This window comes from Ursus arctos, unplaced genomic scaffold (assembly GCF_023065955.2).
Source record: "Ursus arctos isolate Adak ecotype North America unplaced genomic scaffold, UrsArc2.0 scaffold_3, whole genome shotgun sequence".
In the NCBI taxonomy this organism is placed as follows: Eukaryota; Metazoa; Chordata; class Mammalia; order Carnivora; family Ursidae; genus Ursus; species Ursus arctos.
Window position 1 is genome coordinate 33472565 of NW_026622985.1, and position 27541 is coordinate 33500105.

The window sequence follows — 27541 nt, forward strand, 5'->3', positions numbered from 1 at the left end:
TTTCTCTTTGATAAAATCTGGAGCTCCTCTGAGGAAAACCGTCCTCACACACAGCTGAGAAGCACTGGAAGATGCCAGAATACCCAAGCTGGTTTCCTCCCCAGCGGTCCTGCAAATCAGAAAGGGGAGAGGCAGCGAGAGTGTCAAAGCCTTCAAAACCAAAACCAAAAAAAATCCAAGGCAGCTGAGCTTTCGTCATGAAACTACAGTTGGCTGGTGCCTTAATTGTAAAACGAGGCATTCACCTGGTCCTCAGAGAGCTTTCTCTTCTCGGGAGCCAGCAGTCATCCAAAGGACAGGCAGGCCCTGGGGCTGAGAGGGGAGTTCTGAGTGACAGTTAGGGAAGTGGCAGTTGGAGTGCGGGGTGGGCCTGGGAGCCTGCTGCCTAGAAGAGGGGCTCTGAGGCAAGTCTATCTGCTGAGACTCATAGTGGTCTAAGAGTCAAGGCCATGTGCTGTATGCCGAGTCTCAGGGAGGCCTACTCCTGAACCTCCAAAGCCGATTGCCTGTCAGGGAGGGTCCTAAAGCCTTAACCCAAGGCTTCCAGAAGACCTGGCGTCATCACATTCTCCCAAGGAGGAGGAAGATACTTAAGAAACCCCACCAGGGTCCCTGAACAATTATTTCAAATAAGACTCATTTATAACAAAGCAGGCATTGGTTTTTCTGGATGATAACGCACCCCCCCTCCAGGCTGCCCCCCGTGGTACAGGGAGATGCCCACCCAGGGCTGCAGGCCAGGAAAGAGCTGGGAAGCCTGATTCGGGCTGCTGGGTGAGAGAAGTCAGATGACGAGGTAGGAGGGCAGCAAGGAGAGGCGTGGGAGCAGACGCTCGTCCTGAATGGAGACTGTTGCTGAGAACAGGCTGACAGCTCTTTTAACCCACTCGCTCAACTGCTCGTCCGTGCAAGCCTACCCTGTGCAAGGCACGGGAGAAACACAAAGAGGAGAAGAGCCAGCTTCCTGTCCTCAGCACGCTCCCAGTCCCCTGGAGGAGGCATGGGGGCAAAGGTCCACCTTAAGGTCAGAGCAAGGAAGCCCCGTCCCGGGTTGGAGAATGGAGATGTGTCCTGAGCTGATTCTGGAGAGGACAGCGGGAGTGTGAAGTGTTGGGAGGGAGCACATTCCAGACAAAGGGAGCACCCGGAGTTCAGGGCACCGTGGTGGGAGCCGTGGGACACACGCACAACCAAGTAACCTCAGCGGGTTCTAACACGGAAGGTTTATCCGCAGTGGGAGCTGGACATCGTGATGCCCCTCCTGAGGATGACAAAGGGCAAGGTCAGCGAGCGCACCTGCCCGGGCTCTCCTCTCCGCACCTGCCCCCAGCTTCCTGGGTTTCGCTGTCGCTCCCTGCTGTGCCGTCAGTAGGTAGTTGGAGCCAACTACGTTTTCCCAAGGCTGCACGTCAGGAGGGTGTAACCACCGGCTTGACTATCTGGTCAAAAGAAAAGCTTCCTCCTCCTCCTCCTCCTGCCTTATTGGCCTCAGAATCAACATTACTCAGGCACTTGCCCAATGTAGACGTTGTTTACAGCCTCGCGTGCACTAACTCACGGAGTCCTCACATGGACCCTGTGGGGTATGTGCTCTTGTTAGCCTCGTCCGAGGGGTAAGCGAGCGAGCGGGACGCAGGAGCGCTGCCCCGGAGCGGCCCAGGACACGGGTGTGCGCGCTCAGGGAGGCCTGCGCTGCCCGTGCTCACCGCGCACAAGGTGGGATGAATCGCACTCTCTTTGAAACCAGGCCGTGATAGATTGTATGCATCTGCGCTCTCTTTTTTTTAATTTTAAGAGTTTTGATTAATGAACCATGCAACACCTACATCATGCAAATTAGCCTGCAGGTCAACACTGATACCCCCCCCCCCGGGGAATTCAGCTTTTTCCTTTCCCTTGGTGTTAATTTTAAGACCTTAGGAGGTATTTATTCCTGTCTTCACAGCATACACTCATTCTCTCTATCACACACACACACACACACACACACACACACACACACACACGGTGAGCAGAATTTTCTCAGGCATCCCCACAGGCACAGATTATCTCTGTGTGCGGTTGAACCCTTCCCCTGCGCCCAGGCTGGGTCTCTCTGTCTTGTTGCAGTCTGAGATCTCTTCCTGGCACCTGGGCACCAGGGAGCCCAGCCTGGCCAGTTACGGTCTTGCTCCTCCTGAGGCCCCCGGAGGGAGCGGGGCATTGGGTCACAGACTTCACCGAGTTGCCTTCCTGAGTTCTTTCCTCCCACCCATTTCCCTCACCTCCCAACTTGCCCCTCCAGCCCTGGCCCCATCACCTTCTCGGCTGGCAGCCCTGTTGCCCCCACGGCACCCCACTCTATCACACTCCCGAGCGGTCTGCACGCGACTTACGGCTTTGCTGCTCGGAGAAGCCCAGTTACTGACTTAGAACTACACGTCAAGTGCAAGAGCGGGTCAAATCTTCACACAGCCCTGAGGGGGGCAATACCATCCTTGCTTTACAAACAATGACCCGAGCTGCCTGAGGGGCCCGGCTGCCAGCCCTTGAACGAGAGCCAAGCCACTGTACAGCGCTATCTCCAGCCGGAAGAGGATTTTTAAGGCTGAAAAACTGCCAGTGTTTCCTTTTTTTCCCATTTGATATTTCTTTCTCTTCTTTCTTCCTTCCTTCCTTCCTTCCTCTCTTCCTTCCTTCCTTCCTTTCTTCCTCTTTCTTTCTTCTTTCTTTCTTTCTTTCTTTCTTTCTTTCTTTCTTTCTTTCTTTCTTTTTCTTTCACCACACATGATGTGGTGAAAAAAATTCAAGCAATATAAAATGAAAAGTGAAAGTCCCCCTCACCGATTCTGTTATCGTCAATTGACAACAGTCTTCTGTCCAAAAGACCAAAAAAGTATTCATCACACACATATAGCTTTTAAATTTACTTAAAGTGATCATATTTTATACACTGTTCTGTAAATTGCTTTCTTTCCTTTATCTTTTCATATCAGCACATGGAAGAGCCTCAAATAGTTTCCTGGGTCACTCAGAATGAAATCCAAAGGCCTTACTTTGGCCAACATATCTTGATACAAAAACTTGACAAAGATATTACAAGAAAATAAAATTATAAGCCCATCTTACTCATGAACGCAGATGCAAAAATCTGTAAAATATTAGTAAACCAAATCCAGCAATATGTGAAAAGGTGTATCGTGATCAAGTTGGATTCATTCCAGGAGTTGTAATGTTAATTTAAAATTCAGAACTCTATCCATGTAATCCACAGATTAACAGATAAAGAAGAAAAACTATTATGATCATCTCATAGAGAAAACCGATAAAAGTGTACACATTTGTGATGCAAATAGAAATAGAAGGGAACTTTCTTAACCTGACAAAGGGATCTATAAAATCTCTGGTGTTGGAAGTCGGTATAGTGGTCATCTCTGGATAAGGGGCAAGTGGCGGCTTTTGTGGTAGTAATGTTCTATTTCTTGATTTGGTGGTTGGAGACTCTTTGTGATAAAAGGGGTAAAAATGTAGCTCTTCCTGATGATCTCAGAAGGGTGGAGGGTGTGACCAGAAGCTACAGGAGCTGACGAAAACAGGAGGTGGAGATGTGGGCTGAGGAGGAATGGAGGAAACAGGGTGTTGGGTGTTCATACATGTGGATGTTGACCCCACCCAGGACAGTGTCCTGTGATGGAAAGGAAGCTGGTGAGCAAGGGGTCAAGGTTCTCAGTGAATGAGAGGGAGTAATTTCTGGATGAAGTGCAAAGAGAAGTATACACTAGGCGATGCAGACATGCATTAGGGGGCATGAAATTTACCACCTAGGTGCCCTTCACAGAGCGCACAGTTAATAAAATAGGGATAGTAACTCCTTTCAGGCTTGTCATAAGCACTAAATGAGATTTTGTGACATCGTCGGCTTTCAGTACAAGTTTTCTTCTTTCTCTCCCTGGGCCATGCCATCAGCATATTCATTGAGATGTCTCCAAGTGTATCAAGTCTAGAAAACCCAGGATCCTGAAAACAGGTATGCAACCACTACACTATGAAGTGAGGCTGAAAAGCAGAGACCCCTTTCCCTGGTGAGGCCTGTTCGGACTAGCGACATTAGTAAGAGGGGAGCTGGCTTGTCATAATGCTCTTGTCTAGGCCAAACCAGTTATTTGTGTTTCCACTCTCATGTTCTCACTGGCGAGCTAATCAGAGGCTACAGGACCTGTGATAACATCCAACATCTGAGGAACATGCACTTGACATCGTAGACTTTAAATGTGTTTCAACTCCTAATGCATCAATGTCCATGGATACAACCCATATAAACAAAAGTTTTTGGGGGTCTAAATTATAATTTTCAAGACTGTAAAGGCGTCCTCCGCAGGAGTGTCAGATTTAGCTAATAAAAATACAGCACACCCAGTTAAATCTGCATTTCAGATAAACAGCGAATGCTGCATGGGATACACGCATATCAAAATATTATTCGTTGCTTGTCTGAAATTCAAATTTAATTTGGCGCTCTGCATTTTACCTGCCAATCCCAGGCTTAAAGCCAAAAAATTTGCAAACATCTTCCACCAGAAGGAGATCGAGGTCGGACCTACAGCTCACTTCCAATAGCCTCGGTGGAGCACTTCCGGTCAGGGGAGCGGGGCGGGGTGGGGGGGAGGCCAGCGCGGCGCAGGCCCCACCCATTGCCGGAAACCTCCCAGGCCAGGCCCCGCCCCCGGGCCCGCCTCCCGGCGCTGCGGGCCGCCAGGGCTGGTGCAGGTCGCAGAGAGGGTGGAATAGCCTTCCTGCCTCCAGGGGGCAGCGGCCGCCCTCGGGTCCCTGCGTGGACAGCTCGGCGCCCGCGCCGCTCTTCCTGTCGCTGGGAGTGGCGGGCCGACCAGCGGGCGGCCCGGGCCGGCGGTCGCCATTCCCGTGTCGCTGCGCCCGCGGGGGCCGCCTGAGCCCGCCACGATGCCACTGGGCCTGAAGCCCACCTGCAGCGTCTGCAAGACCACGTCGTCCTCCATGTGGAAGAAGGGCCCGCAGGGGGAGATCCTCTGCCACCACTGCACGGGCCGGGGCGGCGCGGGCGGCGGGGGCTCCGGCTCGGGAGCGGCTGGCGGGACGGGGGGCAGCAGCGGCGGTGGCGGCTTCGGCGCGGCGACCTTCGCCAGCACCTCGGCCGCCCCTCCGCAGAGCAACGGGGGCGGGGGCGGCAAGCAGGTGAGCTCCTTCGGCCCCTCCCGCCGGCGGAGGCCTACCGGGCTTGGGGTGGGTGGGCGGGGGCCGGCCGGGCGGGAGTGGACGCGCGCGTGGGCCTTCCCGGACCGCGGTGACCCTGCTAGAGAGGGCCGCCCGCTCCCACCCCACAACGAGATCTTCACTGATTTGGCCCCTTCTAAGCACCTTTGGTTAATGTGAGTAATTGAAAAGTGTAAAGAAGCAAGAAAATTTAAAACCCTTCAGAAATACCCCTCATTGTAATACCATTTGCGGTGGTAACCAGACATCTCAATACACACGTAAACGGGGTCATGCTACAGGACCTACTTTGCCTGTTAAAGGTTATTTTATTATGTCATGTTATTAAGATTATCATGTCATTGTTTTAAATGGCAGCATAAGTATTCAATTATAGGAAGTGCCAGACCCAACCCGCTGCCTGGGTTGGAGAGTTGAGTAGTTAAGGGATGTTCTCCACTATAAACAGTACAAACGAATAGTTCATGCCTTGCCGTAGACTTACTCCTACTCCTCCCCATGCCCTGTTGTAAGTAGTTCACACTTTTTGGAGCCTCTGGAGATGCTTGTCTAGGGGCCTCCTGTTTTAATTAGCCCAGTTCCTATGATTACCCAGCATAAAAAGAAAAGCCACATTCTTACTTAGCTTTTAAAAGTCGGCATAAAGTGCATTCTCTGAAGTTCTTGTAAGATGGTTGTATCGGGACAGCAGTCTTTCTACAATTTTATTTATCTTTTTTGTTCTTTAAATGTTTATAGAGTAAGCAGGAAATTCACAGGAGGTCTGCTCGGCTCAGAAACACTAAATACAAATCTGCTCCAGCTGCTGAGAAGAAAGTTTCCACTAAAGGGAAAGGGAGAAGACATATTTTTAAGTTAAAAAATGTAAGCTGACTGTGGACAGTGTCTTTCACGGTAATGGCATTGTGTGTGTGGTGTGCCTTGTCACTGCCTTCGTCTCTCATCTGACTTTTGCTCTTCCCAGCCTTTCTGCAATGTTCTGGGGAGTGGTCCACACTTCTTAAAAGGAAGTGAGAGCTCTGTGGCAGGAGACTTACTGCTTATAATTAACAATCTCCTCTTTTTTTAGCTTTTAATTTTTTCCACTGGGGAATCAAAAATATGAGTCTAAAGGAAACGTAAACCTTGAATGCATTTTATTGGGTCCTCCTTGCAATGAGGAGATGGGATTATGGTTCTTGATATGGCCAGATATATTAGGGAAAAAATTTTTTTTCTTATTCTTTAAAGATTTAAGTAAATAATACTGGAACTCATTCGTTTCCATATTTGTATGTTATTACAGCCCCAGAAAATATATCTTACTGACTTATGATCAATTCGATGAATGTGAATCAAGAATTTTGCTAAGCCTTTCTTCTGCTGTAAGAAACTAGATGGTTGAAAGACTTGTGCTGGGGGTAGTTGAAAGCACCTTTTGTTTCAGTAATTTCTCAATATTTTTGTAAACACTAGGGGAAAATGGTCATACCCGGTGGACAGTGGGTTGTAGACTACTTTTTTAAACCTCAGTATGGTGTTCTTTTCTTTCAGAACAGGAATGCTTCCCTTACCAGTGAAGGCATTTCTGAAGTCGGGCGTATTCATTTGTGAAACACACAGGGGCCCTGTAGTAAATTCTTGTGCCGATTGCAGATTCTTATTCAGAATAGTTGACTAATTGATTTAAGACGTTTATAATTTAGTTTTCTTAAAATGAGGCATCTGTTGCCAAAGCATGTTAAGTAAATGTGCGTGTGATTATAGTTGTATCACGGACACACACGCTTTCCTCTTCTGTGTGATAGAATAAGCTCTGTAATTATTTCAGTACCTGTTTTGCTAGCAGCCCGTCTCTTCAAAGATGGTACCCAGATACATTTGGGGAGGCCTGGTTTTTGCGTTGTGGCATATAAGCGGGTACTACAGCTTAAGAAGGGATTGCAGTAATGGCTGGGTGCTGGCAAATGATTAAGATCTCTCAAGGAAGTTTCATATAACCTTAGTTCAGCCTCGCCAGAGAATTACTTCTGATGACAAGTATCCCAGCCAGTTCCATCGTTAAGATGGAAAACGTCTTCAAGGAGACGCTTTTTCACCTTGTGTTCGTTTACACTTTTTTTATGACTTCCACTTCTGTCATGCCCAGGCCTTCAGAGCCAGGATATTGTTTATAACCAGAATGTTAATATTGTTAACAATATCCTCTTTTTGAGAGGATAAAGCTTTGAGAGCGCTTGAGGTAGATCTCAGCAAAGTCAGAAACTTGTGCTTTAGTTCTCAGCAATTTTTAAGCTGATGGTAGCAGAAATAGCCACAGAAATACTCAGACTGTGCTTTGCCACAACATTCAGCATATCGTCTTCTTATTGCACTTCTGGTCAACCAGCAACAGCTTTAGTATTTCTTAAGTTACAGAACTGTCGTAGATGACTGGAAAAATGCCTGTATACGCTATACACACACACACACACACACACACACACGGAATGTGCTAATATGTTTACTTTGGGGTCTTCTTTCCCTAGCCCATCAAAGCTCCTGAGTCGGTTTCCACTATAATCACTGCGGAATCAATCTTCTACAAGGTAAGCATCTGTAGGGTTACTGAGGGACAATTTGGGCCTGTTGCATGATATGCCACCAAATGTTGGGTTAGTCCAGAGGTCTCTGCTCCTCCGTATCATGTGTGATTGGTTTTTGTTCTTTCCTAAGCTATTTTTCCCCGTAGGTGGCTGGTATAAAACATTTCATCCAGAGCTGGAGGAGTACGTACTGAAACATGGTATTTTTAAGTATTAAAATATCTTAAAATGCTAATGTATAATGTAGAGTCATGAAAGCGTGAGCCACCCTCGTCACTGTGACAGTGACTGTGTGAGAAGCCCAGGGTGGGGACTTGGACAAGTAGAGGGTGTATAGACCTGATGGCTAGTGGGTGGAGGAGGCACAGGGATTCTAAAATGCCTTTAAGCAGAAGTGAGAGGAATAGGGGCAGTAGTGGGGGTGAACATCTACTAGAAGTAGATGGTGAGAGAAAGTCCAAAATGTTTTGATAAAAGTGTGAGGGAGTCAGGTTTCCTAGGGCCAAAGGCCACAGACAACATGGTCCTTCAGTGGGAGATGTGACATACCATTATTTTTGAGCCAGAAGCCTTAGAAAAGCACTTGCTACATAGAAAAGACTTCCAAAGCCTGGCGGGCCTGGCACAGGCAGCAGCGATTACATACTTTTGATGTTTTGGGGTCTGAACTATCTTTTGGGGGCAGTGGCATGAATTGTACTTCATACCTGACCCAAGTGGACCAAACACTGAGAAACTCAAGTATGATAACTCTGTGTGTTTTAAAACAGCCTCTACACAGGCAAACATCGCTCCTATATTTCCAGCATTTCATGCATTGTTAATAATAAACAAAATAACTGAAGTTTAGTATGTGCTTGCTGTGGGTCAGGCCCTGAGGTGAGCACTTCACAGGCTTTACTTCAGTCCACTCCGTGAAGTGCTACTGTTATCCCCATTTTATGGATGAGGACAGTCAAGCACAGAGAACTTCCTGAACTTGTCAAGGATTCTATAACCAACAAGGCAGGGAGTGAGGCAGTCTGATGGCAGAGCTCAGCTCCTGGCCCCACTGTCAAGTGGCTGTGTGACTGGGCCGAGACCAACCTCTCTGGTGTTTCTTCATCTATAAAATAGGGATTGTAAATAGCAGCCACCTCAGTGGGTCAAGCGAGGTCAGTCTGTTAAGCATTTAGCAGAGTAAGCACTCAATGAATAGTAGAAATTGGCATCATCGTGTTTTCAAATTTGTGTCTCACTCTCACAGCGGAACATACAGTTCACAGATTAAGTCTGGAAGCACCTGGTTGGGAGGCACTTGGCTGGCTCAGTCAGTAGAGCGTGCAGCTCTTGGCGTTGGGGTTGTGAGTTCAGGCCCCACGTTGGGCGTAGAGATTACTTAAATAAATAAACAAACTTCTAAAAAAAAAAAAAAGCAGCAGCAGCAGCTGGTTTGGCTAAGGATTTAGTGTACTAATGATTTCCAGGCATGTCTCAACCAAAGGCGAAATGCGAGTGGGACCTGTTATTATTTTTTTTAAGATTGTATTTATTTATTTGAGAGAGCGAGTGCGCGTGTGCATGCATGCACGTGCACGCTGAGCAGGGAGCCCAATAAAGGGCTCTATTGCAAGACCCCGAGATCACTACCTGAGCCAAAGTCAGACGCTTAACTGCTTAACAGACTGAGCCACCCAGGCACCCCACAAGGGCCGTACTTTTTATTGCTGTCTGCCACCCCAGTTTGTTCGACAATAAGGACAAAGTGCAACAAAATACTCAGGTACTGCTGCCGATACCCAGGATCGCAGAGGCTGCCGCCACACACAGCACCGGGCAGGACGGCTTACAAGGTCATTGCCATCTGCTGAACTAGAGCCCAGATGATGCATGCGAGAGGTTGCTGAGTGGGAGCCACTGGTACTGACGGCCAGGAGTGTGGGCACCCAAGACCCCAAAGGGTTTGAATGGCCTCCCTGGGGCAGATGAGCCCCACGAACAGCCCCGCTTACTCCTAATCCAGTGTTCTTCAGTATATTGTGTTCACCTTTCTTTCCTGCCAGAAACCCTGAAACCTCCCTGCAAACGGTGGGACTCCTTAGATTAAGTGCCTTACTCGTGGTTAGTGCTTTCTGTATATACATACACAATACAACACGTACTAATAAACAGTTAACCATGTGCCAGGTACTGCTTGCCATTGGAATCTTTTTTTTTTTAAGATTTATATATTTATTTTAGAGAGCAAGAGAGAGAGCACCTGAGCAAGCAGGGGGAGGGGCAGAGGGAGAGAGAGAATGTCAAGCAGACTCCCCACTGAGTGCAGAGCCTGACACGGGGCTCAGTCTCCCAACCATGATCACGATCATGATCTGAGCGGAAAGCAAGACTGATGCTCAACCAACTGAGCCACCCTGGAATCTTTCAATAAGCCATTGTCTTTGCCTTGCAGTTCTGTTTTCACACTATCATATATTTTGAGTTAATATTCATTCAGCATATATTTGAGTGTCTATGATAAGGCCCTGTTCTTTGTGCAAAAAAATGACTTAATCATTTATAATTTGGGAATAATGATTCTACATGTAGACAAAGCAAACCATAAATGCAAAGTATTTATATGACAAATAACTTAGAACGTTGATGAGTGGCTCCAAGGACCAGCTGATGATGGACATGAACTAGCAAGTAGCAGGTGTGGCCTCCTTGACTCTGCCCGTCCGCAGTGAACCAGATGCAGCTGTCGCCCTTAGACACGTGGATGAAGGATCCACCAGGAAAAGCTCCTCTCACAGCCCACTCCCTGGAGGTATTTCTTCAGAATTATTTTGACGGTTGAGGGGCACACCCAGCAGCTTTACCTGCTGCCAAGGCGCCGTTTTGAGGGAAGCAGTGATAAATCACACTTGGTTCCTGCCAGTCAAGGATTACCTTCGCCGGCTGAGAACCACACCCACCTAAGGGAGTGCTGAGTACCCTAAAGATTTGGATCAGCCACTGTGGATGTTCAAGGGAGGAATTACTTCCTTTTGAAAACCTAGGGAAGGAGACGTGCAACGGACGGCAGGGGAGAGTCAGGGAGGGCTTGACACAGGCATGACAGATGAGCTAGTTGGCTGCGAAGTGGAGCCGGGGTAAGACCTGAAGCCGTGAATGCCAGAAATGCAGGTCATTGTCTTGTGGGCAGACAGCAGAGTGAATGGCAAGGGACCCATCCCGAATCCTGGTTATGATCAGAAGCGTTTCTCTCATTTCTTTGGGTTTGAAAGTGTGATGTCCATTTTCTTCATGGATGGCCGAGGGGGAGGGGTGTAGAACATAGTCTTATCAGGTGAACACTGCTTTTCAGTACAGGGCAGAGCTGGACCCGGAGCCGGTGAAGGAGCCTCAGCGGCATTCTCTGCCCTAAGTAGCCTGCAGCAACGTCACTTCCCTTTCTACAGCTCAATGGCTGTGGCCAAAGAAATAGGGATAATACTGTTCTGATAGGAGACCAAAGTGTCTTTATAAACAAATGTTTTCTCCAGATGCAAGTTTTCGTGTGTGTGTAGAATTTTTATTCAAGAGTGAACAACGATAGGATTGGCATCAGGGGCTCCTGGGTGACTCATCAGTTTAGCGTCCCACTCTTGATCTCAGCTCAGGTCATGATCTCGGGGGCGTGAGATTAAGCCCCATCCGTGTGGAGCCTACTTAAGATTCTCTCTCCCCAAAATAAAAAAAATAAAGGCACCTGGGTGATGCAGTTGCTTAAGCATCCGACTTGATTTCAGCTCAAGTCCTGATCTCAGGGTCATGAGATGAGCCCCGCATCAGCTCTGTGCTCAGCATGGAGTCTGCTTAACTCGCTCTCTCCCTCTCCTTCTGCCCCTCCCACCCCACATGAGAGCTCTCCCTCTCTAAAATAAATCTTAAAAAAAAAAAAAATTCTCTCTCTTCCCTCTCTCTTTTCCCCTCCAACCTCACTCTAGTGCTCTCTCTAAAAAAAAAAAGAATTGGAATCAACCATATAAACATTGATGCATTAGACCGTCTGAAAGGTGTTTCACTGACCCCTTTGCAAACTTTATTTTGTGTTAGGGAGGTTTCAGTTCATAGCTGTGGTGCTTTTCTCTATTTCAAACATGGGATTATCTTCTGTTTCCCCCAGGGAGTATATTACCAAATTGGAGATGTTGTTTCTGTGATTGATGAACAAGATGGAAAGCCCTACTATGCTCAGATCAGGGGATTCATCCAGGACCAGTACTGTGAGAAAAGCGCCGCCCTGACGTGGCTCATTCCCACCCTCTCGAGCCCCAGGGACCAGTTTGATCCTGCATCCTACATCATCGGTGAGTTTGAGAGGTGACGCAGGCTCTTGAACTCAGGTAATTCTCCGTTGTTATATAACAGAAGGTATCAGTCTGCTCGGGCCGCCGTAACAAAATACCACAGGCCGAGTGGCACAAACACAAAACCTATGTTCTCAGCCTTCTGGAGGCTAGAGGTTGAGTATCAGGGTGCTGTCAGGGTCACCTGCCTGGCTTGCACGCGGCCACCTTCTCGCTGAGTCCTCATGTGGCCTTTCCTCTGTGTGTGCATACTCCTAGCGTCTCTTCCTCTCCCTCGAAGGACATCAGTCCTATCAAATTAGGGCTCCAGCCTACGACCTCTTTTAACCTTAATTACCTCCGTAAAGGCCCCATCTCTAAATACCATCACAGTGGGGCTTAGGGCCTCAACATATTGGGGGGGGGAGTATAATTCAGTCCATAACAAGGAAACATAATCATCATTAAATATTAAAAAGTGAAGAGCTTTATTGAAAATACGAAAGACATTCTTACACAGTTGGGGTTTGGGTGCTATCACTTATTTGGAGTTAGGACAGTATATACCCACGAAAAAGTGATGTGGATAAGATTTTTGAGTGACCCAGGGTTAAACGTTGAAAAGAATTCATTACTCCGGAATTAGGCTTACTTATAAAAATCTAGTTAAAAATAATTTCAAAACGAACTGTCCCCATTATTTCTAGAATCTTAAAAATTTTCATTATGTGTCCCTCTACATGTCACATACCTCATCCTAGACCTTTTATAACATATCATCGTGTACAGTCGATGTGGCAGCCACTGTACTCTTACTAACTTCAAGGCTGACAGAGGAAGTGGTATAAATGTTTCTTGATGTAGACTCACAGGAAGAAATTGCTGACTAATACAATTTTAAAAGTGTTCAGAGTTTGTAAGTTACCCCATATTTTCAACCTTTCTGCAATGTGCATGCATTCCTTTTGCATACAAAGGTTTTGTTTTGTCTTTTTCCCAGAGGGAACTCAGGGACACTTAACGTACTGCTGTTATTCTCACCCATGTGTGAAGTTTGGTACGTGATCGGTTTTAGTCTTCTGCTTGTAGGTACATAGAAGAGGGACTTTTATCTCCGTGACCTATAGGACAGGATTCTCGGCAGAGGCGGTGATGTGAAGAATCACTTCTGGGGCTCCCCTCCCGCCTCCTCCTCTTCCTCCTCCTCAGACACTGGAGGGGGGAGCGCAGCATGGAGAGCCGGGGCACACACTCTGTATCTGGCCTCCTAGCCCAGTGCTGACTGGCTGTGTGGCTCTGGACAAGTTCCTTAACCTCTTTTGTCTTGTTTTCCTCCCACAGAAAACAGGAATAATAATAGCGCCTTCCTCAGAGCATAGTTTTGAGCCCTCGAAGTATCCGTGTGTGCAGTACTTAGAGCACTGGGCAGATCACAAACACTGTCTAGTACTAACACTATTTTTAGAATCCTTTCTATATTGAGTCACTGTTTGGGGGAGCGGAACAGCTCAAGTAGAAGAAAATGACAGAGGGACTTTAGAATAATACATGTGTCAAGGACTCACATCAGGGCACCACCAGAGTGGTTTCTCCTAGCGTCTAGGAATTTTAATCTTTTATGAAAATGATATATATGTTCAAAACTGTGTTTGGTCTTTCCATCGACTGCCTTTTAGGACCAGAGGAAGATCTTCCAAGGAAAATGGAATACTTGGAATTTGTGTGTCATGCGCCTTCTGAATATTTCAAGTCACGTTCATCTCCATTTCCCACAGTTCCGACCAGACCAGAGAAGGGCTACATATGGACTCACGTTGGACCTACTCCCGCAATCACTATTAAGGAAACAGTTGCTAACCATTTATAGTTTCAAATGTGAAACTTATTTCCAGTCATCTCGTATTCGTACAGTGTAAGACATGCCACGTGTTTCTTTCATGAAATTCTTAGATGGAAAAATGACTAAAAAATTTTCCCTAATTACCCAGTAATCATTAGCTTGTTTATTACTAGCCACTTGGGAATTTAAAAGGAATAGCAAGGAATTAAATATGTTTTGAAGTTAAATATATTCTATATGTGTGTATCTTCCCAGGCAAAGGCTGCGATTTCCAAGGAGACCATTAGGAACAGGTAGTATCTATTTTTCTCCATGATTTATTTCTAGAAACTCATTACAATCAATGGATTGTATTTTTCTACTAGAACAAAATATTAATTAAGGTTTGGATTTTTGACCGAGGACTTGATCAAATAAAATGTAGCTAGGACCAACTGTGTCTATCACAGAGGTACACAAGCTTTATTTTTACATCTAAAAAATGCTGGATAGACTGACCTCAAGGAAAGTGAGTGGTGGATGATTTTATTAGCCAGAGCTTTTTAAAACTTTATTATGTAGCAAACAGATTCAGAATTGTTGATCTTCATTGTTTCCACCTCCCTTCCCAAAGTGAGGCTCCCAGTCAAACCATAAAATTTTGCAGTGCAGTCAGCTTTATGAAAAGCACACCGAAATCACGTGGTGTTCAGACACCCCCCTCGGTAGTTTCTATCATTAAAACAACCATTGGGCATGGTCATAAGCATTAATATCTAAAAAGAGTCTACTTAGAGTTAAACCATCTGCTGTAGACTCATAGTAACAGGCCTAAAATAAGGTCTTAGACTCGGATGCCGTGTTTCTCACGAAAATGTCAGAATTCAGGTATAGGTTTTACTTCCAGGGCAGGTCAGCTAAGGAGGGGAACAACAGTGTGGAGATGGGAAGACGTGGGGATTGGGCACACCCACCTCTTCTCTCCTGACCTTAACCACCATTTTTCAGCCCCAGGAAAATTTGCCAGAATCTAATTTAATCATAAGGATTTTGAGGTGTAGCAGTTTTAACTGTTAACATTTTTCTGCACAGCTGTGGTTTGTATGTTAGAAGGGAGCAACTGTAGATAGCTCTGTGCTCATAGTTCCCCCCACAAAAGTTAATGTAAAATTGATTGTAAATACCATTGTAAATAGCTAAGTGCCAATATTGAAACTTTTGGATTAAAATTTATTTTTTACATTGTATTTACTTTGGATTTATTTAAACAATTAAATGTGGGGCTTTCTACCTAAAAATGGTATAAACGGAAAACACCAGTGTCCTGCTCATAATTCGGAGCAATAGATTGATCAGTATATAATTGATTTTAGGAAAATTTCAAAGAGTGGCCAACTGATAAAAGAAATAATGTACAATACTTATTAAAATGAGGATATATTGAAAAAGTATATATGCTTACCCATTTGTTTATAAGTTGGTACATACTTGTGTAATATTTTTTAAAATAAAGATTAAATTTTCACTTTCTTCCTCAACAAATACCAGTGGCTCCCACTGCCTGCTGGGTAAATTCATTCCTTTTCTCCTGTTATTGAAGGCCTACCCCAATATGGCCCCAGTCTACATTCCCAGTCTTGTCTCCTCCTTCTCGCCACCACTGAAATGTTTCCCCCAACACCCTCCTCATTTTCCTGGCTGAGCCCTTGTTCATATTGTTCCCTTCAACTCCACCCCAAAGGCCTTTCGTAAGGCCCTCAAATTCTCTCTCTCCATGAGACCTTTCCAGATTCCCATGCATCCTTGAAATCAATCAATATCCTATTCTATTGTTGCATTTAAGTTTCTGCTTCTGTTACCCCTATTCCCACCCCTGTGCTTCCTGGAGGACAGAGATGGTGTTTTGGTTTTGGTTTTTTTAAAGATCTTATTTATTTGTCAGAGTGCAAGCAGAGGGAGAAGCAGGCTCCCAGCTGAGCAAGGAGCCTGATTCAGGGCTCAATCCCAGGACCCTGGGATCATGACCTGACCCGAACGCAGACGCCAACTGAGCCACTCAGGCATCCCAGAGATGGTGTGTTTTATGTGCTCATTTCTATAACTCCCACAGCACCTAACTTGGGTCCTCACTTAAGGGAAGTGCTTACTGTAGAGTCCAAGTTAGATGCTGTTCACTAAAATGCCTGTTGATGTTTTAGTTAGTACTAGTTCATACTAACTTTGGCTTAAATTTCAAATTCTCTACAGTCAAGTAGAATTTCAGATTGTTACTAGATTAATATTTTTAAGGTTGTTTTGACAGGATATTTTTAGGATGAGCTTTAAATAGTTCCTGTACACAAATAAATCTTGACAATGTCATCTGGAAAATTTATCCCTAACCATTCAGTTTCTTGGCTGACACAGGTTCAAGTTGGTCCTCCTCTCCTCACTTCAAGTCCATCTTCCATTCCAGTCCGCCTGCCCTGCTGGCCCCAGTGCCAGACACAGAAGCAAGAGCCCTACACAGACTGTTCAGCGGGCTCCCACAGCTGTGTAAGGTAAAATCTCTAGCATGGATCCTTTATCCTAGATCATCCTTAGTGGGTCTGTTTTTCTGATCAAATCCTGACTGATATAGTTACTGAGACTCGGAAGCATAAAGCAAGGAACCACTGTTTTTTATCATAAGCTATTTAGAATTACTTGAGTTGGCCTTTTTTTTTTTTTTTACTATCTGTATTATTTTGATAAATGTTTTTAAATTGAAAGGTAATGAGTTCACATAGGGAAAGATGGACAGACTGAATTATAAGATTTTTATTTTTTTATTTAATGTTTTATTTTTTTAAGTTTTACTTATTTATTTGAGAGAGTGAGAGTGTGAGCAGGGGGAAGGGCCGAGGGAGAGAATCTCAAGGAGACTCGCTGCTGAACATGGAGCCTGATGGGACGATCTGAAGACCCTGAGATCATGACCTGAGCCGAAACCAAGAGTTGGACCCTCAACCCGCTGAGCCACTCAGGCTCCCCTATTTTTAAATTTTTTTAAAGTAAGCTCTATGCCCAGTGTGGGGCTTGAACTCATGACTCTGAGATCAAGAGTCATATGCTCCAGGTGCCCCGTTATATAATGGGTTTTTAATTTTTTTTCTTAAGTAATTTGGTCTTTCTTTCTTTCATCAGTAGGCAACTTTAATGTTTGTTTTTTGGTTTTTTGTTTTAAGTAAGCTCTACATCCAACATGAGGCTTGAACTCAAAACCCTGAGATCAAGAGTTACATGCTCTATAGACTGGACCAGCCAGGCACTCCATAAAATTCTAAATTTCTATGTCAGAAAAAAATGTGTATACAAAGTAAAAACCAAACCAAAATAAAAGAGGAGCAGTAGCTCACTCATGTGGCTATTGGCAGGAGGCTTTAGTTTTCCACAATGCTGACGTCTCCATAGCTTTGCTCACAACATGGCTTCCACCAGATTGAATGATCCATGATAGAGAAAGAGGGAGAGAGAGCACCCATACTCAAGACAGAAGCCACCATCATTTTATAACCTAATCTGGAAGTGACAGGCCCTCACTTCTGCCATATGTTTTTGGTCACACAGATCATGCCTGGTACAATGTGGGAGGGGACTACATAAAGGTGTGAATTCCAGGGGCAGGGACCATTACAGGCCAGGGACCTAGGGACCACAGGAACCCATGCTAAGAAGATATGAAATGTGGACAAAAATATGTGTAAGAAGAGGTTGTTTCCAGTATTGTTTAAAATAGTGAAAAACGGGGGCGCCTGGGTGGCACAGCGGTTAAGTGTCTGCCTTCGGCTCAGGGCGTGATCCCTGGCATTATGGGTTCGAGCCCCACATCAGGCTCCTACGCTATGAACCTGCTTCTTCCTCTCCCACTCTCCCTGCTTGTGTTCCCTCTCTCACTGGCTGTCTCTATCTCTGTCGAATAAATAAATAAAAAATCTTAAAAAAAAAGTGAAAAACAAGAAACAACTTGAAGATCCAAATTCTGATATGTTTGTAATAGAATTTATTACATAAGAAATGCTTATCAAAATGCTCACATAGGGGCACCTGGGTGGCTCAGGCAGCTGGGTGATTGCTTTGATCGTGTCATGATCCCAGGATCCTGGGCTCAAGCCCCGAGTTGGGCTCCTTGCTCAGCTGGGAGTCTGCTTCTCCCTCTCCCTCTGCCACACCCCCCTTGCTCTTCCTTGCTCTCTCTCAAAAAAAAAAAAGAAATCCTTAAAAAAATGCTCAGTATAAAAAATATAGAACTACATGAACAATGGTTCTGATTCTGTAAAACACCTACGTGCACATAAACATAAAAACAAAAGTGGAAATAAAATGTCAACAATTGATGTACTTAGAATTAAGTGAACTTTATATTCTTTTTCTTGATTTTTTTTTAAGATTTTTCATCTATTTATTTGACAGAGAGCGAGTACAAGCAGGGGGAGGGGCAGAGGGAGAGGGAGAAGCAGACTCCCCGCTGAGCAGGGAGCCTGATTCGGAACTCGATCCCGGAACCCTGGGATCATGACCCAAGCAAAAGGCAGATGCTTACCTGACTGAGCCAGCCGGGCACCTCGGGATTAGTGTCTTTCTAAGAAGAAGAGGGGCACCTGGGTGGCTCAGTTTGTTGGGCATCTGCCTTCAGCTCAGGTCATGATCTCAGAGTTCTGGGATCACACCCTGCATTGGCTCTCTGCTCAGCAGGGAGTCTGCTTCTCCCTCTCCTTTCGCTCTGTGCTCTCTCTCTCTCAAATAAATAAAATATTAAAAAAAAAAAACGAGGAAGAAAGACAAGAGCCTTCCTCTTTCTCTCTCCACCTTGATTCCGCCAGCACCATGATCTAGGACTTCCCAGCCTCCAGAACTGTAAGAAATTAACGTGTTGTTTAAGCCCCCCTGTTTATAGTATTTTGTTATTTATTCATTTTTTTTGTATAAAGATTTTATTTATTTGACAGCCAGCCAGCGAGAGAGGGAACACAAGCAGCGGGAGTGGGAGAGGAAGCAGCAGGCTCCCAACGAACGGAGCAGCCAGCCCGATGCAGGGCTTGATCCCAGAACCCTGGGATCACGCCCTGAGCCAAAGGCAGACGCTTAACGACTGCGCCACCCAGGCGCCCCCATATTTTGTTATTCTATCCTGAAATAAGACACATGAAAACATCCCAAGGATCCATTTGCAGATGAATAGATACTCAAAATGTGGTATATTCATACAGTGGAATATTATTCAGCCATAAAAGGGCATGAAATTCTGATACTTGCTGTAACAAGCACGAACCTTGGAAACATTATGGTAAGTGAAATAAGCCAAACACAGAAGGACAAACATTGCATACTACCACTTGAGCGATGTACCCGGGACAGGCAAATTGATAGGGACAGACAGAAAAGGGCTTGGGAGAAAGGGGAATGTTATAGGTACCGAGTTTCTGTTTCTAGAAATGGATAGTAATGGTAGCACAATATTGCGAATATACTTAATATCATTGATTTGTACATTTTTAAATGGCTAGAGCTAAATTTCATGTAACATCTATTTTACCACAATAAAAAATAGGTTTGTAGGAAATAAAGTCAACAGAATTGAACAACTAGTCAGAAGTAAAGAATGAGGGAGAAGGATGAATTAAGGAAGACCTGTGTCTTATTTTTGGAAGATAACAAATAATAGCAGTAGCTTTCCAGGTAGGAGTAACTGACGAGTTGTCTTGTTTTGTGACATGAGGGCTATGAGGCATTTCCTGGATTTCAGTATCCATTAGGTAACTGGAAATCTTGGCGCGAGAGTGCAGAGAGCGAGAATACAGTAACAGAACTCTCAACCCAGCTGGAGGCAGCCATGCTGTTCTTGGTCCCTCCAGGCCGGACTCAATTCTATGAGGTCATGTCTCACTCAAGCCCACCACAGCCAAGACTCCCTTTCCTAGTTCTGGTCCTCCAACACAAATATCCCAGGTCTGGAGATAGTGCTTCCCTGTCCTTGTGTCCTGGATTTTAAATCTAGGAAAGGCCTCAGGAATCCAGAATATCAGCAAGCCACTATGAGGGCTGCATGCTTCAGGGGGCAGGGGAATTGGTAAGAAGAGGGCGGACCATGGAAAGAGCCAGAGGAATGGCTGCAGCAAGGCATCCTCTTCTTAGCAAGCTAGAGAACCCTGCAGCAGGGCCACTGGGCACAGGGGTTAGCGTGGAGCCATCCCAATACGTGGCCCTGAGCATCAGAATAGCGCAATGGATGAACACCCAAAGAGCTCCCGTCCAGTTTTATAAGCTGAAACTTGCTAGGCAAATATGATTTGATTTTGTTAATCTAGTTTTTTTTCAACTAGTGCAAATTCTCATCGGTATTACTGTAGCTCATGATCCACAGAAGGAAAAGTTTTTCAGAGATCATGGATTTAGAGACCACCTAATCTAACTCCCTTATTTTACAGAGACAGAAACCAATGCCTGAAGAAGTTAAGTAAATGTCATGGAAATGTCACTGCAATGTCACTGCAGAACTTCCATCGGTAGGATCCAAAAGAGATTGGGAAAGTGCTATTGTTAGAAATACTGCTAGCAAAAACACAAAGGGGAGTTCTCGGATCAGAGGACTGCAAGCTGTCAGCAGAAGGGAGGAGGGGGAGGGAGGAAAGCAGGGAAACAGAACAGGCAGCTCCCCCCAAGGAGACAGTCCACTAGATACCATCTGGCCTGAGCCAGCTTGAGCCATATTGGAGCCGAGGACCTGTGCAGAAACCCCCGAGTTGCCCTAAATTTACCTCTCGCTCATTATAATATTAAGATCTCCTCATTAACATACAGGGTACTCAGTAGCATGTTGACACAGTAAGTGCCTAAGTAACGAGATAGTGTAAGTTCCTTAATGCCTCAAGCTCCCTGTGCCTGTTCCCTGGCGCGCACAGCACTAACCCCTTGGGACACAGTGCTTTGGGCGCTACCTTCCTTTCTCCTTACCTGTGACAAATAATAAGAACTCTTTACTTTCAACATTTTCTAGGGTTGTGTTCAATTGAATGCACCCCGAGCAGTGAACCCCTCGAGTTCAGTTAGAGTACTAGGTTCCAAAGAATCTAGAACAACTTAAAAATCTAAATTTTGTTTCTTAAATATCCCTGCACATGGCTGAACTTACATGGTTTCTCTTCCTTTCTCCCTTCCTCCCTCTCCCCCAGCCCCACCGCTGCCATCTGTCTCTGTTAAAGAAGTGTGAACTGCTAACCAAGATTTCTCATTCAACATGACGACTGGCAGCAGCTAATTACTGAGCCACAAGCAGAAAACTTGCAGTCATAACTTGAACTTCTTGTAACATCATCATTATTTTTTTTTAAAGATTTTATTTATTTATTTGACAGAGAGAGAGGCAGTGAGAGAGGGAACACAAGCAGGGGGAGTGGGGGAGGGAGAAGCAGGCTTCCTGCTGAGCGGGGAGCCCGATGCAAGGCTCATGACCTGAGCCAAAGGCAGACGCCCAACGACTGAGCCACCCAGGCGCCCCCATCATTAGTTTGAATTACTCTAATTTCCATTTTCCACCTGCTTAGCAGAAGCTGAGTAGAAGGGAGAGGTTTACAACGAAAATACCTTCAATACTTAAAGCACCTTAAATACTTCTCCCCATAGATAGGGAAGATGTGAGTAAAAAAGACAGTTACTTTAGAATAAAAGGCAAAGGTGCTGTTGGGGAAATGTAATTTAAAAAGAAAACGGGTCGTTTGCCATGATGTGGATAGAACTAGAGGGCATTATGCTAAGCGAAATAAGTCAGAGAAGGACAAATGTATGATTTCACTCATATGCTGAATTTAAGAAACAAAACACATGAACATAGGGGAAGGAAAGGAAAATAAAATAAGACGAAATCAGAGGGAGACAAACCATAAGAGACTCTTTAGCTGTAGGAAACAAACTGAGGCTTGCTGGAGGGGAGGAGGGTGGGGGGATTGGGGTAACTGGGTGGTGGGCATTAAGGAGGGCACGCGATGTAATGAGCACTGGGTGATGCAACTGATGAGTCACAAACTCTGCCTCTGAAACTAGTAATACACTGTATGTTAATTGATTTTAAATAAAAAATTAAGTGGAAAAGAAAAAGAAAACGGGTGCCTGGCTGGCTCAGGCAGAGGAGGTACAATTCTTGATCTCAGGGTCATGAGTTTAAGCCCCATGTTAGGTGTAAAGGTTACTTTAAGTAATTGATTGATTAATTTTAAAAAAGAAATAGAAAACAAAATCGTCTTTCAACCCAGAGTCCCTCTCCACAAAGAGTGTAGGGAAAGAAAACACTATTATTATTGATTGAGCCTTAACCAGAATGGGATGTTCTTCACGTGCAGTTAGCGAAGAAGTTGCAAGGACAGAAAGTAATCTCAGCCTTTTTTTTTTTTTTTCAAAGATTTTATTTATTTATTTGACAGAGAGAGAGACAGCCAGCGAGAGAGGGAACACAAGCAGGGGGAGTGGGAGAGGAAGAAGCAGGCTCATAGCAGAAGAGCCTGATGTGGGGCTCGATCCCAGATCGCCGGGATCACGCCCTGAGCCAAAGGCAGACGCCTAACCGCTGTGCCACCCAGGCGCCCCTCAGCCTTTTATATAGCCAAGCAGATACAACCCGTCACATACATGTTCTCGAGATAAACGGTAACTATTCCTCAACTCAGAGAACTTGGCAGCACCATTAGTCATGTGCAGCTCATCCTAACCTGACCTGGTAAGTGGGGTGACCATCTCTGTGAGCTGACCGACTTGATCCAGGGGTGGGTGGAAGCAGACTCCTGTCTTTATGACAGGTTGTACTTTGACAGGTTGGAGCATTGAAGTTAGGCTCCTAGCCTCCCACAGAAACGGGGGGAGAGTGGTGTTCACTCCTGATACTTACATTTCAGAGATGGCTCCCAGGTCCTTGAGAATGATGTTCCTGGGTCATAGAGCTGACACAAGGCTCATCTAGTTCCTAAAAGGATACATTGCAAAGAGACTGAGAAAATGCTCACATTTATAAGTTCTCTAAGGTAAATATTCTGACAGAAAGAGAAGAGAGAAATCTCTTCCCTTATTTTCAACAAGGATTAGAATTAAGCCTCTTATCTTAAATTCACTCACTCTAATTTGGAACAGGGAGAATGTAGACAGTGTTTTTACTCAGGCCTCCACGACAGGGGTGCTTTTAGTACATTTTGGTATCTTGGCAAGAGTTACAAGATGGCAGCCACTTCAGGGCTTGGTGAGAGACTGGAGGCTGGATTCCATTCTTATCTCACCCAAGAGACTTTGGACAGGTCATAACCTGCACGACCATTCTTGGTGGTTCTCATTGCGGCTTTGTTAACAGGTCCAAGCGGTTCTGAACTTACAAAGGCCAGAAATGTAATTCTGTGCCAGAGGGAGATTCATTTTCTATTAGTTCTCCTAATAGTGCTTTGTACCCAGCAGGTTCACAAACATTATCTCTGTTTCATATTTCAATAATTAATCATATGCATTTTGAAGATGTTCTTAGATTCCTTTGCCCTCCCCCACCTTTACGCCAGTGAATTGCAAACATATTAGAATCACACCTGCAGCTTCAAAAACAAAACAAAAACCACTGCTAGGAACGTCCCACAAGCAACCAATTAAATCAGAGTCTCCTGAGAGTGAGAGTGTGGCCTTACTACGTTCCCAAGACTCTAATAAAGCTTAAAAATATTTTAAGTTCCAGAGGCGTTTCTAATGTGCAGCTTAGAAATGAGAACCACTTGCTTGGGCTAGTTCTCTCTTGGTATATAAAATACAGCTGATAAAAGCCCCAATTTCTACAAAGTGAAAACAAGATCTGATAGCATCCTGTTTGGGGAGCATTTCAAGAAGATTAATCAATAGGCCTATTTCTACCAATGATTCCTGGTAAAGTTAATATATCAGGACCCACAAAATGGAGGCTGGCCCATATCACAAATCTAAAGCTAAGTCAGCTTGCACGAGGGGCAACACCTGTGAGGGAAAGCCACCCACCAGCCACCACACCCGCCACGCACAGTCCTCCAGCTCAGCTGGAGCTGGTTTGCTTGCCCTGGAAAACAGGACTGCAGGCCTCGTAAGGCGATGCCGACCTCCTAGCCAATCACGCCCTGCTTCCGTGCTGCGTCTATAAAAACGGTCTTGCCCACCGTCGCTGAGGAGCGTGTTCCGCTTGTGAGGCGTTGCGCTTCCCCCAACCCTGGGTTCTTTACCCAGAATAAGGATATCAAACTCGTTACTAAATTATTTTAGTTGTGTCCTTTGACCGTTTTAGTAACAAAATGCAACCCAAAGACGGCAGTTGAAGATTCTGGGGCGGCCTCCCCTGGGAGCGGTTGAAGGCCCCCGCGGAGCTCTCTTGGCTCACTGCCTTCCCTGCTGCTCTCCGGAGTCTGCAGGGAGCTTTTCTTGAGCTTAGGTTGTTTTGAATTCTGAGCTCTTTGAGTTTGTCCTGATCCTTCTGGGCGGAAAATCCGTGTGTGAGAGACGCAAATGCTTCACAGTGAGAGCTCATGGGCGAAGACATTTGGTTTGCCGTTGACCTCATCTACAAGGTAAGTGCTTTTTTTTTTTTTTTCTGTGATGAGAAATTTAAAGATTTACTCTTTCAGCAACTTTCAAATACACAATAGAGTGTTAACTTTAGCCACCATGCCGTACATTACATCCCCAGGACTTATTTCCTAACTGCAAGTTTGTACCTTTTGACCCTCTTCACCTATTTTGCCAACATCCCCCACCCTGCCTCTGACGACCGCTAATTTGTTTTATGTTGTGAGCTCATGGTGTTTGTTTAGATTCCACATGTGAGATCATACAGTTGGTGTTTGATTTGTTTCACGTGGCATAATGTACTTAATGACCACCCATGTTGCAAGTGGCAAGATTTTATTCCATTATATGTCACATTTCATTTATCCATTGATGGACATTTAGGTTGTTTCCATATCTTGGTTATTGTAAATGCTGCAATGAATACGGGGGTGCAGGTATCTTTACAAGTTAGCATTTTTGTTTTCTTTGGATAAATACCCAGAAGTAGAATTGTTGGAACATAAGGTAGTTCTGTTTTTAATTTTTTGAGGAACCCTTGAACTTTTCCATAATGGCTGCATCCATTTACATTCCCACCAAGAGTGCACAAGGGTTCCCTTTTCTCCACATCCTCGCCAATACTTATTTCTTGGGATTTTTTGGTTTTTTTGTTTTTTTAATAATAGCCATTCTAACAGGTGTGAGGTTATCTCATTATGGTTTTGATTTGTAATTCCTTAATGGTTAGTGGTGTTAGGCACATTTTCATCTCCCTGTTGGCCATTTGTATTTTTTCCTTGGAAGGATGTCTATTCAAATCCTGTGCCCATTTCTAAATTTGGATAATTTGGATTTTTTGCTGTTGAATTGTATGAGTTTCATATATTTTGGATATTATCCCTTTATCAGATAAATGATTTGTAAATACTTCCTCCTGCGGTATAGGTTGGCTTTTAATTTTGTGGATGGTTTCCTTTGCTATGCTAAAGCTTTTTAGTTTAATGTAGTCCAACTTGTTTACTTTTGCTTTTGGTGCCTTTGCTTTTGGGATCAAATCCAAAAAATCATTGCCAAGACTGATGTCTACCTTAAAAATAAAACTCAGCTATTTTGCCATGAAAAAAAAAATGGGTTTATTCGGGAATAGCAGAGAATTAAAATTCAGGACAATCAAGTTACGTAAAACCATAGGCAAGCCTGAAGAACAAAGGATGGGAAAGCTCATGTATAGAGGAGAGGGGAGTTGGGAGGGACTGTTACAAACAAAAAATCTATTTGAGTAAACGGAACAAACGTTGGGAGTACAGCAGCTTTTCATTGGCTGAGCTGTGACAGTCTCTGATTGGCTAGGCTGTTGCCAGGTAAGGAGAAAATCTTTATTCCTGTAGGTGTAGTAGTTAAATAGAGGTTTTTTTCCTTTTGGGATCTGCAGTTGATGAGTGGTAGGGTGTGAGAGCTTCTGGCTCTGACCTCCCAACTCCATTTTAAATGAGGTTTCCTTTTATTAATTTTCACATGGTGTATGTTTTCTCCTAGGAGTTTTACAGTTTCATTTTATATTCAAGTCTATTATCTATTTTGAGTTAATTTTTGTATATGGTATAAGCTAGCAGTTGAGTGTCCTTTTGCACACAGCTGTCCAATTTTCCCAGCACCATTTATTGAAGTGATTGCCCTTTTCCCATTGTATATTCCTGGCTCCTTTGTCTAAATTGACCGTATATGCGTGAATTTATTTCTAGGCTCTCTGTTCCACTGATCTATGTGTCTATTTTTATGCCAATACCATACTGTTTGATGAATACAGTTTTGTAATATAGTTTCAAAAAAGGGACCTTGAGGTCTCTATTAAGATTCTTTGTTCTATTTCTCTGAAATGCCATTGATCTTATGATAGGGATTGCACTGAATCTGTAGATTGCTTTGAGTATACAGACATTTTAACAATATCCATCCTTCCAATCCATAAACATATATTTTTCCATTTATTCGTGACTTCTCAAAGTACTATCTTAACTGAGTTTAACACCATGGAGGTTTTCAGAAATCTTGCATGTGAAGTTGGTCTTAGAATGTTCTCCTTGACAAATGCAGAAATGGAACTAAGTGAAAAGGGTAGAACACTGTAAGGCCATGGGATTTGGACCCTGACAGAGTCAAGTACAATGTCATTGAAATAATCTTGGACAAGTTACATACGTACTTCTCAGGCAGTTGAGGTTAAATGTAATTATACATCTAAAGTGCTTAGGCGCAGTGTCTGGTACATAATATATGCTCAATAATGCTACTGTTTAACGTCCTAAGAAGTCCAGTTAAGTGTAACATGAAGAATGGATTTTAAGTAGAGAACAGATGTTTGGTGATGCCATTCAATTCAGTTGGTGACCATTCCAGTTAGGCTGGCCCTGTGCTTATTACCCACAGATGAAGGGGAGGAGGTAAAATAGGGAACTCTGCTACTCTCCATGGGTTAGTTTTGTGGGTTTTTTTCTGATGGGCTGCAATGTCAATCTCACTTTTTCCCCACTCTCCCCTTGGATCAATGTGCATTGATCATATTATAAGATATAAGAGGATGTGCTTACAGCCTCTGGCCTCCCTCCCCATCACATACCGGCAGGGTGCCAGAGAACCCCACCTGCGGTGTGCTGCACCATTGGCCTCTGGGCTCATTCCCTTTTTGAAACCAAAGCTTCTGGCACTGCCAGTCACCACTGCGAATGCTCCTAAGCTTCCAGGAGGAGGCAGTGATCAGAGACCATGGTACAGGTGGATCCATATCCAACTAACTGAGGCCCTGCCCTAAATCTTTGGATATGTGGTTAAGGTTGTCACTATTCTCAGATTGTAGTAAAACTTAAGTAATGTTTTACTCATCAGCTGAACTGACTGATCCATCTTCCGACATTGTCACCTGACTGTATTTGTATGGTTTGTCACAGTTTCCTTGGAAGGGAAAGGGCATCAACTCAAAAAGTTAAGGACTGTTTGCTTAATTTACATGTGGGATGATTTTTTAAAAGATTTGTTTATTTATTAGAGAGAGAGAGAGTGTGTGTGTGTGTGTGTGGGTGGGTGCGCGC

The 27541-nt window shown here is 44.6% G+C and overlaps 1 protein-coding gene across 9 annotated transcripts in view; it reads left to right on the forward strand.

The window, feature by feature from the left end:
* The first annotated feature begins 4767 nt into the window (after positions 1 to 4767).
* The window catches only part of GATAD1 (GATA zinc finger domain containing 1), a 55890-nt gene continuing 33116 nt past the window's right edge, over positions 4768 to 27541 (forward strand). The window contains exons 1-10 of one of the 9 annotated variants that reach the window (XR_008956272.1): positions 4770 to 5190; positions 5968 to 6093; positions 7737 to 7796; positions 11923 to 12106; positions 13762 to 14218; positions 15847 to 15978; positions 16311 to 16444; positions 18872 to 19209; positions 20351 to 20428; positions 21095 to 24475. Coding sequence is in view for 2 of the 9 variants with exons in the window: in XM_026505518.4 (XP_026361303.1) it covers positions 4939 to 5190; positions 5968 to 6093; positions 7737 to 7796; positions 11923 to 12106; positions 13762 to 13952 (813 nt within the window). In the remaining 7 variants the exon portion in view is untranslated. Of the gene's footprint in view, positions 5191 to 5967; positions 6094 to 7736; positions 7797 to 11922; positions 12107 to 13761; positions 15447 to 15846; positions 15979 to 16310; positions 16445 to 18871; positions 24476 to 27541 lie in introns of those variants that run through there. The other 8 variants (XR_008956267.1, XR_008956270.1, XR_008956268.1 and 5 more) reach the window with 8 other exon arrangements.